This window comes from Amaranthus tricolor, chromosome 7, assembly GCF_026212465.1.
Source record: "Amaranthus tricolor cultivar Red isolate AtriRed21 chromosome 7, ASM2621246v1, whole genome shotgun sequence".
In the NCBI taxonomy this organism is placed as follows: Eukaryota; Viridiplantae; Streptophyta; class Magnoliopsida; order Caryophyllales; family Amaranthaceae; genus Amaranthus; species Amaranthus tricolor.
Window position 1 is genome coordinate 19,697,930 of NC_080053.1, and position 18,843 is coordinate 19,716,772.

At 30.3% G+C, this 18,843-nt stretch overlaps 1 protein-coding gene across 1 annotated transcript; it reads right to left on the reverse strand.

The window, feature by feature from the left end:
* Nucleotides 1–13,420: 13,420 nt before the first annotated feature.
* Nucleotides 13,421–14,728, reverse strand: LOC130818935 (E3 ubiquitin-protein ligase ATL6-like). The gene has a single exon (XM_057685214.1). The coding sequence runs from the start codon at nucleotides 14,665–14,667 to the stop codon at nucleotides 13,753–13,755; it is 915 nt and encodes a 304-aa protein (XP_057541197.1). The 5' UTR covers nucleotides 14,668–14,728; the 3' UTR covers nucleotides 13,421–13,752.
* Between the last annotated feature and the right edge of the window lie 4,115 nt (nucleotides 14,729–18,843).

Below are 18,843 nucleotides of genomic sequence, written 5' to 3' on the forward strand. Positions count from 1 at the left end.
TATATGTTACAACATTATAATAGTGAATTTTACAAAAAAAAATATCTTTGGGGTTAATATTTTGAAATTTTAAGAGTTATATATAATTATTTTGTAATATTTCTCTTCAATGACATATAATTTCATATTTAAAGTAGTTCTTTAATGTCATTTAATTCCATATTTAAAGTGGCTCTTCAATGCCATTTACTTTGGCATTAAAGTGGCACATTAAAGTGACGCTTTAATGCCATTTAAATTATTTGATATTACATATGTGTTTAGTCTTATATAAAGAGAAGTTTGAGCATTTTGTAAAGTAAACTAAAAATTATACATATTACAAATCATTCTCTTCTCTCTTATATTTTTTCTTGAGAAATTGAGCATTACTTCATAAATTTTGGTATTTTCTGCCTAGTAGTATTGTGCAAATTACTAGTAATATATACAGAAGGCTGTTTTATCATGAAGACATTTGATTATTACGATTTTCTAGCACAAATCTTGGATAGTGCCGTAAATGTTCTACAGAGAGTGACATAGTCCATGAGTCAGTTAGATTTCGATAACATTGTTCTTGTTATTTTGCAATTATATTTACAACAATATATGATGGAAATAAGCCTAAATCAATCCTAGATGCAATTTAAAGGGAAACGAAAACTTACATTTAATCTTAGAAGCCTAAAGAATAATAGGTTAGTCTTAATGGTTAAAAGATTTTTTCCTTCACTCTTATAAAAGGCATTATTCTTTGTATATAAGGATCCTCTAACATACGACTTACCCAGGATTCAAAAAAAAAAATCTTAGAACTTTAAACAAGTATTTTTCTAGTGGGAATGGTACCACACTTGTAATGCATGAGTGTTTTAAGCGTAAATAAGATTAAATATAATGGTTTATTAGAATTGTTTCTTTAATGGTGAATGAGTGTATGCAAAAGCATAAGTTTATCAAGAAATTTATAAAAGGATATAACAACAAGATAACTACTAAAAAGAACACAATATATATATATATATATATATATATATATATATATATATATATATATATATATATATATATATATATATATATATATATATAAAAAGAACACTCTTAAGCAATTATTAACAATTTAGCGTACATCTAAAACAAATACTTGAAGCCATGACTAATAAAATGTTAAAACATATCTAAATGAGTCAATCTTCTTTGTTAACATACAAAAAGGGTCTAACCTATCAACTCAATATTCCCTCCATTGACTAACCATCTTATAATGACAAACTATCATAACTAATTAGTAGACTCACCAATACTAAAAAATTCCAGTCCAAAATTTACTACACTAATATAAAAATAAGAACGTTCTAGAACAATATCATCTTTTCTTCTATTTTGATTCCAAAATCATATAAGTTACTCCAAAAACTTCCAAATTAATTGTCACACCATTTACGTCAATGTTTTTATTTCATTTCTTTTATCTCCTACTATCTATTGTTTTTTTTTTTTTTTTTTTTTTTTTTTGAGATATCCACTAACTACTTATATATAACACAATGCTTCACATTTTAAAATTTATCATACTTTCTTTCTTATACTTCTTTTTTTTTTGTTACAAACATTTTCAATATGAACATATTTATTAAATTGGTCATCTTTTCTTTATTTTCCTACCAATTTTCACTCGTACGAGCACAATTTATTGATCAACATCACCAACATCATATATCGAAAACAAAATTGAATGCGATAAAAGGAGTATTAATCTTGGTGTTACTAATCATTATATACTACGTAGCTTGTTATCGTAGATGTTGGAATAGTTATGGTTGGTGGGCGAGCCATGAGAATGTGCATGATCAAGCCCAAAGTGGGCTTGAATCTTCCGTGCTTGACACTTTTCCTGTCTTTCTATATTCCGAGAATTCAAGCCTCGAACTCGAAAAGGGTTCGTTAGAGTGCCCCGTGTGCTTGAGCATGTTCGAGGAGGGTGAAAAATTACGTAAGATTCCTAAATGTGAACATGTGTTCCATCTTTGTTGTGTGAACCGCTGGCTAGCGGGTCACACAACATGCCCGCTTTGTAGAGCTGAACTTGGTCATGGACGGGTGCGGGTCATTGAAGTAGGAAACGACGTCGTGTAGGTAGGATTTGGATGGAAGACTAGATTTAAGTGAATGATGAAAGCACAAAGAAAATGCGTATAAAGTGTTTGGTTTATCAACGGGTGATGAGGGATGAATTGATTTTTGAAAAATTAACATGTGATTTGTATGACTACCAACATAAGTCAAGTCTTTGCTCTTTTTAATTATTCTTTTTCATCATTTTGTGTTAAAGACTTTTTTACTTGGGAAATTTAAATTTCTGATTTTACATTTTTTTTTCCCTCGCATTTTTAGATTCTACATTTATTTTGTACGAATTTTTTTGTGGGGTTGGTATAATAATAAGTGTTCAATTGTATTGGATGTTCTTTTGAGGTTTAAAACTAAAAGTCGTTTGTTGAGATGCTATTAAAGTTCTTTTGTCACTTATAGAAGTGTCTGAGAATCATAATTTTATTTGTAAATCTAGTATTGGATTAAATTTAGTGTTTGACAAATTAAAAAAATTTTAGATTAGTATTTGAGTCAATTTCATTTTTGTTTTTAAAATAGTTAAAGTTAAAAATTTTAAATTAACTAGCGAAACCTTATCATTTCAAATTCCTTATTTATAATTCCATAAACATTAATAATTTGAAATGAAATACATATTTTCAAAACATTTGTTGTTCCCTTGGATTGAACTTGCGACCAATTGAAAGCTAATACGACAACAGTTTGAGACCACTGCCGTAGGTGCGTTTTACTTGTTAATTTGTACTATACTCCCTCTAGGCTAATTCAAGATAAGTTGTCCCATTTAGTTTTTTGATATTATTTATCGATTATTTATAATTTGTATTTTATATTATTAATTTAGATGAAAAAAATATAATCAAGTGTAATATTGTTTGATTTGTTTAAATATAAACTTTATTAAAATTAGTTTTTTATAATTTTAATTTTGCACAATTAGAGATATTTAACATTAAATTAGTGCACCGGATAAAATGTAAAAATCAAATAAGACAATAGTGTGAATTGCAGGGAGTATTAAATAAAAACATATTCAATAGTTATAATAATGAGTCTATTTTAGTTTAAAAAATAAAAAAGAAACAAAAACTAGATAATACATGAATATTGGGCTTTTGCGGGTTAGTCCATAAAACAATCAAGTGTACAATTTTGTTAGAATTAAGATGCTTTCTATATTTCATATACGATAACCACTAACGAGTTAGTAAAGTTTTACTTTATTTTTTTGCGTTTTATATGCATCATTCTATTTCATGCTTTATCAATGTAAAGCAAAATTAAATTTTAATTTTATCGTGCTTTAATTTAAAATGCATATTGAAAAATATTGTGCAACTTCATTCTTAAAATCCTGGGTTCGTCCTTGAGTATTTGCCTACAGTAAATTTGGGTAACCGGATGACAATAAAATACATAGTATGAAACGGCAGTGATAGCAAATCTTAAAAAAAATTCCACAGAATAACATTGAAATGTTGTATTTAAAAATACTGTAACATTAATAGGCTAAAAAAGTTTAATTAGTCGTTAAATTGTAAAAATATCTTATTTGCCCTTGACTTCTTTCCTTAAAACTACAGTAGATTTTATAGTTAAGATTTGCTACCACTCGTGTTTCATAAAAAATATGTTGTTACCATATAAAATATTCCTAAGATATTTCACAACTTAACAGTCAATTAAACGTTTTTAGCACATTAATGTTATTGTAACTTTAAATACAACATTAAATTGCTATTTTGTGGAAATCTTTTATATAGTGTTTGGGAACAAGTATTTCGTTTCAAATTATGGGTTTTAACTATGAAATCATAAATGAAGGATTTGAGAATGACAAGGTTTAGTAGTCACTCTCAAATCCTCAATTTTAGCTACTTTAAAAACAATGGTGGATTCTGATCTAAATTCAAATTTGAAAATTTTTGATTTACCAAACAATAGATTTTAATCAATTTTAAATTTTCAAATAAAATTATCGTTTTCAAATATGGCATTATAAAAAAAATTTCAATCACTAGTATTTCATAAAATATGTTGCTATCATTTAAAATATAAAAATATTTATACTTTTGAAATGATTGCTGAAAACATCAACCAAAGAAGAAGTTCCTTTAATTTAAATGCACACGAAAAACTATAGTAATGATTTAGATTTGGTCAAATTAAAGCAAGCATCCAAAGTTATTATCCCTCCACATAATACTGTGATCAATACTAAAATATAATTACGAAAGTTCCCAGAAAACTCTTTAAACATCATCATTATATCATCTTAATAAACTATAATACAACCTGCACATTACATTTAAGACCATTTGTACCATCCTAGACAGATTCATCTATGTGCCTCAAAGCAAAAGATAAAAAATAGTCTTTTAAAATATTAAGATACTAATTACTCATATTACTTAGAAAAATAAAGACTATATTTAAATCAAGTTAATTAATATCAACCTTATACATAAAGATAAAATTTTTAGACACTAAAAAATTTAACACCCTGAACAATAACCCACTTTATCCTTGTTAATTCACGGCCATAATCCTAGATTAATTTACCAATTCTATGGTCAGCATCGCCATTCTTTTACTTATAATATTTCGCGTCCAATAACGTCCGATTCTAATTAACTACTATATATATATATATATATATATATATATATATATATATATATATATATATATATATATCTCCTCATGCAGCCATATTTGTTCTAGTCAAAACATGAAAACATTAGCTTTGACACTTGTTGTCGTAGAAGTTATATTATGCATCTTAATCTATCTTAGTTGTGTCTACTTTCGCCGCAGGCAGCAGCTGTATCGTCCGCCCGGACCACCCCATGCGAGCGCAAATGACTCGAACAATGTTCGGGCTGTTAAGAGATCAAGTAATTGTGCCCATAAGAATGCGTTGGTATTTGTTCCTTACTCGGCTGCAAAGGTTTATATTGGAAAAAATGTGGTGGTGAGCTTAAAATGTGCAACTTGTGTTCAAGTGTTTAAAGATGATGTTCATGAAACGCTGCGTTTGATGCCCTTATGTGGTCACGTGTTCCACCCCACGTGTTTGGTGGATCCTTGCTCGACTTTGTGCCCAGTTTGTCGGGTCCAACCTGAGATTGGTGAACCAGATTTAAGGTCTGGAGATATAAAAGTGGTGGAAGATAATATGACTTGTCTTTCTAATGAAGTAACGAAGAAAATGATACACCATGCAAAGTTGGTTTTACCGACAGGAAAGTTTTGTTCACCGGCACGATTCTTGAGCTAAAAGTTTAGCTTAAAATCATGAGGTTATTTTTTAGCTACATGAGAGATCATCAATCACTATGAAGACCTTAAAACAAGTGGTTTATATTTAATAATTGTATTAGTTGGGCTATTAAACCCATATATGAGAAACATCTAACCCAAAAATTTGTGTTTTTTATACATTGAGAATCAAGATGAGGTGCGCACACTTCTAAATTGCCACCCAAATGATTCTTTTATTATCTTCATTGTAATTTATTGCTTCTATAAAATCAACCTTGTTTCCCATGTTCTTCTAAAACTATAGAGAAATGATCACGATTCACGATGTAAGGAATATAATTGACACCTGTGATGCTTGTTACTCTGTTCTAAATGTTGAATGACATTTTTATCAATTAATTATTAAACTCCTGTCAAAATAAGAAATACAAGGTAATTGTAGCTAATTCTCCCTCTCTAGTTGAGGTGTCATTTTATGGTATGATGAAAATTTATAAAATTTTAGTATTAAGTATGAGAATATTAATGCTTGTCTGGAAATAATATTTTTTTTATTGTGTGAAGTATATAGAAGATTTTATTTGTGTTTTATTTATTTATTAGGGAAATTCCACATAGTAACATCAAACTTTCATGAAATGCCAGTGATAACACTTTTACAAGATTTTTCAACATGGCAGCATCCAGTTTATGCATTATCTAACTGCCATAGCATTTTCCGTTAAGTTCTAGTCAATTTCCGTTTGATTCACCATTTAGACGTTTCTATCCTTAGTAAGTGTTGGTTGTTGTCTTTACAATTTGCCCTAAACCATTTTATGCTTTTAAATGTTTAATTCGTCATTTTGACGTTTAGTTTATCGTTTAATTCATCAACGCTCTCAAATGTTTGGGGCAAATTATAAAGACAACAACCAACACTTAATAAGGGTAGAAACGTCAAAATGGTGAATGAAATAGAAATCGACGAGAATTTAACAGAAAATGCTATGGCAGTTAAATAATGCATAAACTAGATGCTACCATGAGAAAAAATCTTACAAAAGTGCTACCACTGACGTTTCATGAAAGCTCGATGCTACCATATGAAATTTCCCTATTTTTTATTTGTAGGAAAAATAAAAAAAAACATAGATGTGATAATGCTATAGATATAATAAATGATTTTGGATTACTAATGACGAGAATGAAAATGATCTTTTTGGGGGGTTTTGGTTTTATTAAGTTTGCAAGGAATTAAAAGGGATAAGATAAGGATAATAATTCTATAGAGACGTGAGGTGATTAATGGAAGGAAAAAGATAAAGACTTGTGATGGAAAGTAAATGAATTCAAAAGATATGAAATTCACCACCAAAGAATCCACATAGAGTTATTTTGTATGGATGATTTAGAGATAGATTTGGCTAAACTCAAAACTCACTAAGTACGTTACCATTAGCAAGTTAGAAGGCTCTTAAGGCACAAGTGTGTTCGCCACTTTTACTAAGCAAAAGAACTTTTGAAAATATAATTTTAATTCAAGAATCATAAGAACAACAAAGGTTTTAAAACACAAAACTTCAATTTTCTCATATCATTATAATTCACGGCCTAAAGAAAATACAATGCTATCTATTAATAGCTAGGTTGGAAAATAAAATCAAAAATTAAATCCTAACTTATGCTAAAAGTTTGGTGAACTTAGAGTGCTTTGTATCAGTGAGTGTGTGTGATCTCCATTAAAAAAGATATCTTTGTCCTTGGAAGGTTGTACTCAAGACTTGTAAGGATTCGTTTCATTAATATAATGTTGATTAATTAATATTATACAATCTTGTTTGAAGGGGAGGTATCCAAGATACCTCTTTAATCTTTTTTGTGTTCTTGCTCTTGTTTTTGTTGTTTCTTAGTGTTGCTCTTCTTTTCTATTGTATTTTTCATCTTGCTCTTCATCATAGAGGGTCCTTTTGCTTTTTATTCCATGATCTTTAATTTTAAAACATTTGTATATTTTGATTCTTTGACAATTAAATATCATTTCTTAGTGTGCAAAGATCACTATGTATGGTATGTTAGAGTTTTTAGTTGTTTTCAGCTATTGGTGACCTCCTGTCCTAAACTAATGGTTATAAAACATCGCTATCTGGTAGTGTTTTTGATAATGCAGGTGAGCTTTGCGTGGGTTTTGTCAGCTGTGGAACTGCATGCCTTTTTTCCATTCTTTTATTTGTTGTCTTGTGATTGTCCAGCCAGCCACCTTAAGAGGTGTTGGATGCTTGTTGAACACATCTTGAAGCTATTTGAACAAACCAATTAAAGTATTTTGGCCCTGTTGCGAAATTGCATGTAACACACTAGTTGATGTTGTTGTCCTATATTTTGTATAGGTGCAGCTGTCATGTTTTGTTAAGCATCAAATAGATTGAGCTTAGTATCTATTTTGTAATAGAATCTATAGAAGCTTTAATAGGTTTGTAAAGGCTAATTGATAGCTATACTTTTGAGGTGTCATTCCTACCTAGCGTATGACAAGGGTCGTGTATTGGCCTTTTGGAGCTTCAGTTGGGTTATGACGCCTAAGTCTCTTGAACCTAGGATGTAAGCTTTGGCTTTTTTCAGGCATTTTATAAAATTTACTTTACCAAAAAAATTAATGCGAAAATAAAGATTAAGACAATGGTTTGGGGTTTTGAATACTTGATTTGTATTAATTAATCAAAGCAATAATAGCCCTTATTTATACAAGGATTAAGAGAACTAAATAAGGAACAAAATATCTACGAATAATTACAAATCATAATATACTCTAAATATATGCACAATATATTCCTACACTCCCCCTCAAGTTAGGTCGTCGGATCACCGATACCTAACTTCCACAAAGCATCTTCAAAAGCTTCAGCTGTGACTGCCTTTGTGAGAATATCAGCCATTTGATCTTTGGATCGTACAAATGGAAGACTGATGACTTGCTTCTCAAGTTTCTCCTTTATAAAATGTCTGACTATCTCCACATGCTTTGTTCGATCATATTGAACTGGGTTCTCTGAGATGTTCATAGCTGCTTGATTAGCACAGAATAATTTACAATCTTCCTTTAGTGGGAAGTTCAATTCACACAAGAGTTTCTTGAGCCATAAAATCTCTGTTATTCCTTTGGCTATTCCCCTAAACTCTGCATCGGCACTTGATAGAGCTACTACCTTTTGCTTCTTACTTCTCCACGTGACTAGGTTCCCTCCTACCAGGGTGAAGTACACTGAGGTAGACTTCCTACTATCTCGATCACCTGCCCAGTCTACATCTGTGTAAGCCATGAGATCAAGATGATCACTTTTCCTAAAGAAGACCCCTCTGCTATTAGTGCCCTTCAAATATCTAAGAATCCTCAATACTTCATCCATGTGTGGAACTTGTGGAAGATGCATGAATCTTTTAACTACCCCAACAGCATATGAAATATCGGGTCTCGTATGGGATTGGTAGATAAGTTTTTCCACCAACTTCTGATACCGTTCTTTATTGGCTAATTCTCCATCTTGTGTTGTCTAAAGCCTATGGTTGACATTAATTAATGTTTCAGCTGGCTTACAATTAAGCATCCCAGTTTCTGCTAGGAGATCAAGTATGTACTTTTTCTGATTGATGAAGATTCCTTGTCTTGACCTTAAAACTTCAATCCCGAGGAAATATTTCAAGTTTCCTAGGTCTTTCATTTCGAACTCCATAAACGACTTCTTCTTCAGGTCACTAATCTCTTCTTCATTGTTACCAATGATGATCATATCGTCAACATAGATTATCAAACAGGTAATCATTCCTTTTTCTTTCTTCAAGAACAAAGATCAGAGTTACTTTGCTCGTAACCAAATTTCTTCATTGTTGCGGTAAACCTACCAAACCATGCTCGCAGAGATTGTTTCAAGCCATACAATGCTTTCTTGAGTTTACACCTCCCTCCTGATCCATTCTTATTTGAGAACCCCGGTGGTGCTTTCATATAGACTAGTTCTTCAATTTCACCATGGACGAAGGCATTTTTTACATCAAACTGGTATAACGGCCAATCTTTATTTGCAGCTACTGAGAACAGAACTCTGATTGTATCCATCTTGGCAACCGGGAAAAAGTTTTTGAGTAGTCTACTCCATATGTCTGACTATACCCTTTAGCTAGAAGTCGAGCTTTGTATCTCTCAATGGTCCTATCGGTATGATATTTGATCGAGAACACCCATTTACAGCCTACTGTTTTCTTTCCTTTGGGTAACATGCAATTCTTCCACGTGTTGTTCTTTTTGACGGCTGCTATCTCATCTTCCATAGCGCTCTTCCATTTCAAATTCTGGAGTGCTTCTTCAGTGTTTCGAGGTATAGAGCTCGAATACAGGGCGACATTAAAAGCAACAGTAGACTAGGATAGATTATCAACATTACCCTGATTGCTAGGGTATCGAGATCGCTGTGCTTCAAACTCAGGATCATATCTCCTTGGCGGAATACCCCTCGTACTCCTTGGGGGTAACTCATATCTGCAAGGTGATTCAACACTAGGAACATCATTAAAAATATTAATCAAAGGCTTAGGAATTAGCGCTTGTTCGGGTTGCTCCCTAGATGCTTTAGACAGGATATGAGTAGTTTGAGGAGGAGGATGTACTGTATCTTCAATGACAACAACTGTGGGATTACCTACTTTTTCTGTAGGGTCATGATCAATTATAGGATCTAATTTAATCGCAGTAGAATATGTTTGCCAGCTTAAGTCATCATTACTCACAGTTAAACTGGGGGTAGTAGTATGAACTCTCAAAAAAGTCACAGTCCATGGTGGTATAGAGTTTGTTGTGGATTGGATCAAAACATCGATAGCCTTTCTGATTCACCCCATACCCAATAAAAAACACACTTAACAGCACGAGGTTCAAGTTTATTTCTAGCTTGTTTAGGAAGATGAACATATACAACACAACCAAATACTCGAAGAGGTAAGGCATGAGAGGATGGAATAGAAGTATGGGTTTGAAGTGTTTCCAAGGGAGTTTTGAAGTGAAGAGCTTTTGTGGGAAGACGATTTGTCAGGTAAGTGGCAGTGGCAACTACTTCTGGCCAAAAATGAATTGGGACATGAGCTGCAAACAAAAGTGTTCGGGTTATCTCAAGGAGTATGCAGTTTTTTCGCTCAGTAACTCGTTATGTTGTTGGAGTGTTTAGGTAAGTGGTCTGATGAATTAAGCCATGAGTTGAGATGTAGTGTTTCATGTCCAAGTTTATGTATCCCCCCCCCTGTCTGACCGGAGAATTTGAGGTTTGGTTTGGAATTAGGTTATGAGCATGTTATAGAATTTCACAAAAACATCAAAGACCTCAGACTTATGTTTCAAAAAGTACACCCAACTCAAGCGAGTACAATCATCCACAAACAAGACAAAGTATGAAAAGCCATGTGTATTAGTTTCAGGAGCTGGACCCCAAACATTAGAGTAAATCAAAACAAAAGGTTTTAAACTATGGGTCAGACTCGAAAAATAACTATGCTTATGACTTTTTGCTAGGACACATGCTTCATAATTCAAGGGTATATTATAATTACTAAGAGATGGAAAAAGACGTTTTAGATACCCAAATGACGGATGACCTAGACGCCAATGCCACATCTATAATTGATGAACGGGAGACCCATGAGCAAGCAAAGTGTAACCCTTTTGCATCGCCTTATCTACATAGTACAAGCCTCCCTTTCAGTACCACGCCCAATGATTTTTCATGTCTGAGCATTATGCACAACATAATCAGTAGAAGACATAATAACAATGCAATTAAGTTCTTTAGTCAGCTGACTAATTGACAATAATTTATGGGACAAACTAAGAATTAAAAGACAATTGTTTAAATGAGTAGAGGGTGAGATGTCAACAGGTCCGGTGCTTTTAACACAGACACATTCCATTGGCGGTTTATATATGAGTACGAGATGCTAGGCCAAGAGATAAAAGATCCGGGGGTCAAAAGTCATTGTGTTAGTGGCCCCGCAGTCGAAAATCCAATTAACCGAGGTAGTGTGGTTTGCTAAGCCCAGCCCATCAAAATCTTGGGTTGTCACGTGGGTTGGGATGTTAGTCACAATAGTCTAGATAGGATTATTGCTTGTGTGTTGGCTGCCTTCATATAAAAGACTAGATTTAGGAAGCTTTCCTATTAAATTAGGAATATTCCCCATTTCTTTCCTTTCTCTCTCCTGGAAATGTGACCCCCATTCTTTGTCTGAGATAGTCATTCCCTACTTCTCCTCTTCCTCTGGTAGTACCTTGTCGTGAGAAGCACCGGCTACTAGGAAGGTCATGTCGCGCGTACTTGATGCCGGTACCGACCACTCGTGTTTATCACAGTGATTCTTGAGTTTTATATTTTGTTTCGAACATTCAACAAGCTTGAATGTTGTCGGAAAATGCACTAGAATAGGGCGTTTTCGGGTGACAATTATGAGTTTTGTTTGGTTGTATCTAAGTACCGATTTCGGTACGATGATGAAGCCAGCGTTTGTGGTGGCTCTAACCGGAAATTTTTTTATCAAAAGCAAAGACTCTTTTGTTGGTGTTGAACCATTTTGGTTGCAACAAAGGGATGTATAATGAATACCGATTTTTGATATCCATTTTGATGAATATCGTCAGATTCTAAATTTGAATCTTATGACTCTGATACCACATCGACAAATTAAAGATGGTATGCACACTTTATAAGCTATTGGAGACCTTCTTCACATTATCATATGGTTTTGGGATAATATATATCTCTTTAGCTTATGAAGTGTGTGCACCTCGTCTCTCATCGTTAACGTGCTGACATTCACAATAAGTCCAACTTAATTTAACAATTCTCTATTTTTCTTTTAGATCGTGCTTTTATTAAGAGTAAATATTATTTATTAGAGAACTAAAAGTCAAATTATTATTGAGAGTAAATATTATTTATTAGAGAAATAAAAATCAAATTGAAAAAGCAAGGCTAGTGGATAAAATCAGGAGGATAAAATTTTTATCAAGGGTAAGAAATGTCTGCTAGCGTTGAAAAAATTAATCCCCTCATAGAAAGTTAAATATTTACTCTACTCTAGTGATCATATCATCATATGGATTGAGATTATTTTTCTCCTTCTCCCTTAAAACTAGAAAATGATCTCTCAATTTTTTTCTTCCTCTTCATACAAATGTATCATATTTTCTTTATCTTTTCTTAGAACTCTTTATCTACGTGACTACGTACTTTTATTTCTATAATTTGACTTTTATATATTTTTTTCTCAAGTCTTAAACATTTATCATTAATATAAGTGCGTGTCTTAATAGTTACTCTATCTGTTTCAGTAGAATTGTATGAGTAATATTTTATATGAATAATACATTGGGTACGATGATGATGACTATAATAATAAATATGATATGAAATAAAAAAGAGTTAAACTATATAAATAATGTTAAAAGAGAGTTTGATAAGTAAATATAATTTAAAGAATATATAGTAACATTTAATTCTAAAATAAAAAAAAATAATACAAAATAAAATGAACAATCCAATATAAAAAAAAATTTTGATCAAACAATCCAATATAAAAATTAATTCCAATTGAAAAGGATGAAAAAATGATATTTTTATGTGTCTTTTTTTGAAAGAAGTATAGTTATATATTGGGGATAGTATTCTTACAATAATAAATATTAATATCAAGAGATCAAAAACGTGTACTCAGTTCAAATGTGATAAATATTTACATATAGAAGATGTATAATTTACATCACTCAAAAAAAAATAATAATTTACATGTTAAAATTATCAGCTTAAAATTTTGGTGATTGATGTAATTTTAACATTGTTTGCTAGCATGTTGATTTTTTTTTAATCCTTGTACATTGTATTTGTAAGAACAATATAATTTAATATTGAAAAATTATTCAGAATAATCTCATTTATTGTCCATCTGCTGTGAATAATTCTTATTATAAATTATTTCTAAATAATTCAATTTTTACGTATTATTTTCTGATAATATCCCTTTACACATTTTAACCGGCTATTATAGGTACCTACCACCAAAGATGTGTAGGATTAGACCAACGAAGAAGTACAAGGGGAAGAAGAAATGAGCGTAACGACTAGTAGGTATTTATAGTAGCCGATTAAAATGCAGAATTAAGTGCTCTTAACAAATAATATACAAAAGTTAAATTATTTAAAAATAATTTATATTAAAGATTATTAACAATGGACGATTTATAAAATTAATTTGGATAATTTTTCTTTAATATTTTGCCCAGAACTCAAAAAAATCAGAGTTGACCCTACCTACTTGTAGGCGCAGCTGTGACTTTGGTTACAAAAGGCAAAACCCACCATCAGACCGGGCGGCTCAATCAACCCGTCCATTTCTACTACTCTCTTCTCTAAACCCGGTTCGGAAACCACTTCTTGAACTACTTTCTCTAGGCAAAACAACCAAACTTCGAGCCCTCTCCAATCTCCCGCTCATTATTATTTGCTTCCTTACATCATCCGGTAATCTTAACCTAAATCTCTCCAAATTCTCCCATTGTTTAACCGCCACGTGTCCTGTTGAAAATGATTTTCTCATCTTCCCTATCCATCTTGACCGTCCATTGAACTCCCTCATCGTACGGTTCTTCTTCATTCTTCCATGTAAGGGCTCCTCCATTGAATCATTGTTATTAATATCTTCTTCTCTTCCTAATCCTACTACGTCGTCGTTTACGTCTACAACGACGTCGTTTAATGGTTCTCCGACGGTAATATTAGATAAGTTACAGCGACAAACAGGACAAGTAGTATGGCCCACAAGCCAAGCATCTATGCAATCAGGATGAAACACGTGGTCACATTTAGGGATTAAACGTAAAGTGTCGTTATCTTCAAATTCCGTTAAACAAACGGCACATTCTAAAGCGTCGTTTCCGATTTTTGAGGATTTAACGGCTGAATAATCGAACGTTGGGAAGTTTTGTATTATATTCGGGTCGAGTCCACGTTGGACTCGTCGGGAGCGTCTTATTGACCCGATGGCCCGACCCATAACACCATTGTTGCTGGTTGATGATGATTCTTCGGAGCAATGGCGGAGGTATATTGAGAGAAAAGTCATGAAAAACATAGCTGCAATGAGGACGATTATGATGACGCCCATTGATGGGTTAAAGTTGCCTCCATAGGGCGGGTCATTGTGCCCGGGTGAACTGGGTTGGGCTTGGGTGAGTTGACTCGGTAAAAGTAGGAATAATGTGAGAGAGATGGTAAATTTAGTGAAGTTCATGATGGGAAAATTGACAGTTTTTAGGTGGGAAGAGGAAAGGATATTATGGAGTTATTAATATACTTCGTCTCAAATACCCGTTATTGACACTAGTGAGGTATTCGAATCTTGGTTTAATAGTCTAATTGCATATTTATGATATTTCTATTAATTTTTTATAACTTTTAATTACATATAATTTAACATATTTTTACTGTTATTGGTACTATTTATCGTTCAAGCTTATTTTATATATTGTGATTAATGTGTAAAGAAAATATAGTCGAGTGAGATCTTGTTTAAATTGTCTAATTGTATATTTTTATAATATTAACTTTTTTGTAATTGTTAAATGTATATAGTTCAATATCTAAATTATCAAAATAATACATTAAATTGAGTATAAAGTCAAATACAGCAAATATAATATAAAAAATAAAATATACATATTTAAAACAACCCAGTAAATTAAACAAAAAGTCAAATTCTTATATGAATTAGATTTTGTTTTAGTATATTATAATTTATATATACATAAATATTAGGAAAGGTCAAAAAGGATAAGGAAGGTTGAAAATTGATAAGGATAGTAGAATGGAGTTTTATCTTATTGAAGACAAGAATGTCAGCAGTGCGGGGCTCACCTGAGACTTTTGTGCACTTCTTGAATGCAAAGTTCAAACACTAGAAGCTTCTTGAGAATAGTTTGTTTCTAAATAGAAGCTTCTTGAGAAAATTATTGAAATTGAAAAAAAAGACTCAATTTTCAATTCAAGCTATATGTGGTAAGTAAATTTTTAGTCGAATTTTTTTTATGGCTTCTCGCTTTTTATTTTAAGCTTTGATACGGTTAATAATTTATTTGATAAATAATTTTTATGTAAGAGGCGTTTTTAATAATTAGTTGTTGACTGATTTATTTGTTTTATTTAATCGACTAATAACATTGAGTTTTAACATTAAGTTTGTAGTCAAAGCCATATGTTAAGAAAATATATAGTGAACATTATTTGCTTGTTATTTATTGTTTATTAGGAAAAAATTAGTTTAAAAAATCCAATTAAAAAACTTATATACAAAGAGCAGGCTTTAATTCTGGCTATATAAGTTGGTCAACTTGGACATGTTCTCTTCGTCTGATATGATTGGATCTGATCTGAATTTACTAAGGTCTGATCTGATCTGGTCTGATTCATTCTGATCTGATCTGAATCTTTCTGATCTGATCTGATCTGATCTGGTCTGGTCTGATCTGATCTGATCTGAAACTTTCTGATCTGATCTGAATAGTTATAATGATTATTATTATTTATTTTTAGTATTATTATTATTATTATTATTATTATTATTATTTATTATTATTATTATTATTATTATTATTATTATTATTATTATTATTATTATGTCTTATTATTAATATTGCATACTACATAGTTATAATGATTAATAATAATAATAATAATAATAATAATAATAATAATAATAATAATAATAATAATAATAATAATAATAATGGTATGGTTTGATCTGATCTGATCTGGTCTGATCTGAAACTTTCTGATCTGATTTGATCTGAATAGTTCTGATCTGATCTGATCTGAATAGTTCTGATCTGATCTGATCTGATCTGGTCTGATTTCAATAAGAATAAGTAATAAATCAAAAAAATAAGTTGAAGAGAACACCTTCTTAATAGTCATGTATCAAATATATTTTTTCATTAATTTGGATTTGGACATAATTAAAAGCTAAAATTAAAAGTCCAAAACCAATTATAAAAAGGTCATTTGTTAACTCAACACAAAAAACTATTAGAGTATCTTTTTGAACACTTTTTCTTTAATATAAAGAGTTAAAAATTAGCAATTAATTTTTACAATAAATCTTCTATGTTGCTTGGTCAAACAAGCCAATTAACAACTAACTATCAAACATCTTCCATATTAATGAATTTTTTTTGATTTTTTTATTCTTTTGTCCCATACATTTTGTCACCAAGAGTAAAAACTCATATCACTAATTACAATGAATGTACGTCAAGTTGGAAAATAGACTAATAAAATTTCACATTCTTGTTTTTTTTTTTTTTTCATTTCAATAACTGAAACAATTGAAAGTAAATCAGACTCGATATGATAATGATTTACACATAAACTTTATTTGATTTGATACAAGTTAAATTCTTGACATCTTCAAGATAAAACTTAAATAATATTTTTTAATGTAAAATTTAATTAATAATATACAACTAATTTGAATAAATGAATTTACAACACTAAAAAATTTGGGGTGTAGTTTGATTTTCGACCTGAATCGAGTAAAAAGTAAATTTTGTTCTTACACCAAACCAAACTACATTCGATTTCAAACTAAACTAAATTTAGAAAATGGATCCAAATTGAAAAATCAAATAAATAATTAAGAATCACATTCATTTTTTTATTTCCAATTTCAACTATATATTGAAATTATATAGCTTTGAAATTTTGTTTTCAAATTCTACAAATCAAAATATTCCATTTTTTCTAAATCATACAAAAAATAAAATCAAAATCAAATTAGATTTATTGTGATTTAAATGTAATTGTTTAGGTATTACTCTGAATGTTGCTTATTGTAGCTTACAAATGGGAGTCAACATTCTAACTTGATCTTATGTTCGACGTTGACTACTAACATTTTTAACTTTTTCAGCATTAACCTTTGACTTTTGTACTTTGAACTTTGGACGATCTAATTTTAATTAATCAACATTTTTCATTTTTGGTATATTTTCATTTACTGACTTTTCTTGCATGAATACTTTCACAAACAACGTAACAATTACTCTAAATTATTAGCCAATAGCTATAAAAAAAAAATTAAAATAAGAGCAATTTAATTATTTTTGACACCATTTCATAGTGAGATTGGTCCTATAAGATCTCAATTCATATCCAATTGACCTTTAACATTTTGTGTTTAATATACAAAATGTTAATTTTTGATATCTAAAATGACATATTAAGTGATTATTTTAAATATGAAACTAAATGTTTTAATTAATTCAATTGGGCTATTTAGCTTAATTTAGAACTGTCTTATAGTAAAATCTTCTTAAATAAGTTTTTGTGTTAAGATAATATATTATATTTTTAGTTTAATTGTTACATTCTTTGTTTTTTTGATGTTATAATTAAAAAATTGATATTGTGAAAACAGATGTATTAAGATGAACTATGATGTGTGTTTTAATTTTAACCGCAAACACAAGGTGTACGTTAATTAACGAGTCAATATTAGGAAAGTTAGTTTAATTATCCTTGCTTTATCCTACAAAGTCGGAAAATAAAATATTGTTGGATTTTTTTATATAATGACCAAGGAAATGCGAATAATATGTGTTTAAAACAATAATTAGGAAAATTAAGGCGTTGGATATTTCCTATACTCATTATTTTCCTATACACATATTAGTTTGAGATCAAAATTAATAAGAAATTTTCAAAAAAGATCAAAATAAACTTAGATCACTTTCGAATACTCACTATATCAATTAACTATCAGATTTATCCTATTAATTTTGATCTCAAACTGTCACTATATATATTGTTAAATATAATAAGAATATTAAAATACAACTAGTCACAAGGTCTTGCTACATTGATAAGATTAATTAATAAAGACAATGTAATTTAGTGTATTTTATTCAATTTAATTACTGATTCAATTTCTGTAGACACTTTCAAAATAAACTATAATTCATACGATAAATTGAGATTAATCATTTACCCTAAAAATTAAGATACTTAGACATGAAAATTAACATAAAAACAACAATTGAAACCCTAGGTATGATTCCAGACATAATAATTTATACTAATAGGAAGCAATTAAGATAAACTAGAGAAAAGATAAAAATCTCAAATAACCTAAGAACATGCATACCTATGAAAATCTAACAAATAATATGATTATATAAATTTAAACTAATAAAAACAACCAAACATAAATAAGAACAATAGAATAATAATAATTGAAAGAATAATCAATGAACATAAAAGAGAACTCAGCAATTTAATGGCAATTGGACTTTATCAAATTAAAAGAAATAATAATGTCTAAAAATAAAAGAGAAAACTAAAAAAAAAATAAGAAAGAAAATGTTATGTGAAAAGTAAATATATGAGAGAAGAAGAAATCAAACCTAAAAGATAT